Source organism: Triticum urartu, chromosome 1A, assembly GCF_056163025.1.
Source record: "Triticum urartu cultivar PI428250 chromosome 1A, HENAU_Tu73, whole genome shotgun sequence".
Taxonomy (NCBI): Eukaryota; Viridiplantae; Streptophyta; class Magnoliopsida; order Poales; family Poaceae; genus Triticum; species Triticum urartu.
Window position 1 is genome coordinate 395653374 of NC_141873.1, and position 2687 is coordinate 395656060.

The following is a 2687-nucleotide window of genomic DNA, read 5'->3' on the forward strand; positions in this document are numbered from 1 at the left end:
TGGGCAGAGGACTTCAAACGTTTCCTTCCTAAAGTTAGCAACAACCATGTACCAGAAACTGTATGAGCTTAAAGGTAAAAACACCTGTACATTGATCCAAAAATAAACAAAACAATATTAGCACAAAACACCATGGGTGACTTTTTACTGAAAAATAGAAAAAGACATGGGACTTGCATGGAGACTATAAATTATATGGCTTGTTTATTGGACTACGAAAAATACCATGTGAATTCGGTCAAGATGGAATCCTATCATTGTCTCCCTCAGGTGAACAGATAACGCCAATGAAGTTTCAAATGCCTTTTGGAATAATTTCTGGAAAATTTTGATCGGATCAAAGATGCATCAAAGGCACCAAGAAAAGGAGGGGGGCTCGCAAAAAAGAAACAGAGCATTGGATGGAAAAAAGAGTATTGTCTGCACATATTTATGTTTCTACTTACAGCAATGTCGCATTCGACATAGTATCTTGACCAGTAACTTCGCGGGAGAAGATTGAGCCTGTCCTTTTCAGTCTGCTCGGCCATTACTGCTTTTCCCAACATATTGATCACCTACTTATTGACCCGGCCATACACTTGCATGCTCAGGCCAAAAACCCTATGTTCAACCCATGTCGAGCCCATTTGTACTATTCTTGGGCTGCCACAAAATGAAAAATATGGAAAATTCAGAGTGGGAAAGAAGCTTGATGGGAACAAAAAAGAGGAATGAAAAAGGACAAAATATTGCTTGTTATACAGACAGCGCATCCCCATTGAGGAGAAAAAAGGAAGAAAAAACAAAAAAAGAGGAGATTGTTACTGAGATACCTCTTTTGCCTTGAATGAGGTGGTATTCGTGACACAATGTCATTGAAAATAGCACTTTCGACTGGATTTGAGCTGAAGCTGCAACATATCTCATTGGGCTTGATCTTTGATATGTGGATGTCTTGTGTAACTGATGTGGTATACTGAGTTTGTCTTTGTTGTGAAAACCACTCTTCCTCAATCCTATCGGTAGACTCAATCAACCGCGCTACCATATCAGGGTCGTCCCATGGGAAGTCTTGGTTGGTAGCTGAAGAGGTGCCATGGACCGGTGTTTGTTGGATTTGACCAAGATTAGCGTCGCTTGATGACTGATCTTTCTCGTGTGATGATGCGCTTACAGTTGTTAAAGTGTGTGGCATCTCACGATGAAGGTTGCTCGACAGCTCATCTATGTTCTGAAACATCCTTGCCCTTTTTTTCAAAGCAACGCAATTGTCAGCCGTGTCATTTAAGGACATGCATGTCGTCCTTTTGTTCTATTAGTGATGTCCTCGGTCGTCCTGATTGGGTAGCTGCTGGTTGGGCCTTGACTACCATCAACCTTGGTAAAGACCTTCCATTCTTCAAACAGATTGAGCTCCCTGGAGGTTAGCAAATTTGTGTCTCATGGACTCTGCGATCGGTGCCAAAATGCTTTCTCATCAAGAACATAAGGAAGTAGGCTAAAAGTGTGGGTTGGTTCAGCCTCGGTATCTGCAACCTCAATTTTCCGTGGGTACATCCCCTCCAATACTTCCGTGTAGAGCGGCAGGTCTAGATCGGACGAAACTGGTATTGTGTCAATTATTCGAAGAAGGGTTTCAGCGTTGGCACATGCTTTTAGCATTGGCACATGCAGAAGTCGAATGAGCCAATCTGTTCAGGGTCTTCCAGAATGTGGTAGTAATCTGGACTAGCAGCCCCATGGCTTGAAGGGCAGAGGAGCACGGTAAGTGCATACATTGTGAAAATCCTTTTGAATAAATCTCCATCTAGCCCAGGTTGTGTCAAGTCATCCAGCTCGTTTATGGTCGGGTAGTTTCCTTTGCATTTTGTCTGCTGAGCAATTAGTGATCTAAGTGCTGGGTTTTGCTTCTTCTCTATGCTTCTGCCGCCAAGTGGTATCCCCAGGACCTGGTGTATGAATGACGGTGTGATTGTGAACTTGAACCCATTGGGGAGTTCAATAGCCCTTGAGGGTACATCAAAGTTCGATGCCAGATAATGAACGACACCGCGCGGCAGAGTATCACATTTCAGGTCAAGCAGATGATCCAGGCCCATGCTACGGGCAAGCTGTCTTTGATCTAGCGTTACACGCTGCGCCGTCGCCATGAATTTCCGTAGCGAGAGCTTTGTTGCAAAATCCTATTTATTAAGAAAAAAGATCAGCGAGTGTAAGGAATAAAAACATTTCTGTAGTGAAGAAAGTGATCAATTGAGATAAATTATGTAAATGCAAAAATTAGAAGGAACTCACTGCTCTTGCCTGCTCAGCCATGGTTGATATAAATTCTATTGGTTGGATGTATTGAAGAAAGCCAACAATTTCCTTGTTCCCTTCAAGTTATTAGCAACTCCTAATGCCAGAATCTGAAATCTGTGACGAGATTATTCATGATTATGTGAAACTATGAAAAGACAGAACTCAAAAGGAAGTAATTAAAAAAAAGTGATGTGACATTTGGTGTAAAAAATTTGAAAAGACCATGCTTAGCATCTTTAGAACATGCATGAAAAGTTAACAAAAAAAGTGGTGTCAACGTCCGCCTCGACTCGCATTGCCCTAAGATAGACAGCGTGGCAGTGGTGTCACGTGCTCGTCTTGGCGTCCATCGTCGCTATCGCGACGACGTCCGCCTCGACTCGCGTTACGGTAAGACAGGGTGG

The 2687-nt window shown here is 42.8% G+C and overlaps 1 protein-coding gene across 1 annotated transcript; it reads right to left on the reverse strand.

The window, feature by feature from the left end:
- Positions 1-1637: 1637 nt before the first annotated feature.
- On the reverse strand, positions 1638-2298 carry LOC147991401 (uncharacterized). The gene is made up of 2 exons (XM_087538658.1): positions 2278-2298; positions 1638-2165 (listed from the first exon to the last, which is right to left on the reverse strand). Exons 1-2 carry the CDS (start codon positions 2296-2298, stop codon positions 1638-1640), a joined length of 549 nt encoding a protein of 182 aa, XP_087394784.1.
- Positions 2299-2687: the final 389 nt, after the last annotated feature.

What these genes read in the sequence shown, in the direction of transcription:
- LOC147991401 (XM_087538658.1), bottom strand. Translation starts at nt 2,298, where the DNA reads ATGGCTGAGCAGGCAAGAGCA. An exon ending in TGGCTGAGCAGGCAAGAGCA is followed by an intron (nt 2,166 to 2,277) that starts GTGAGTTCCTTC and finishes CTTAATAAATAG; the next exon opens with GATTTTGCAACAAAGCTCTC.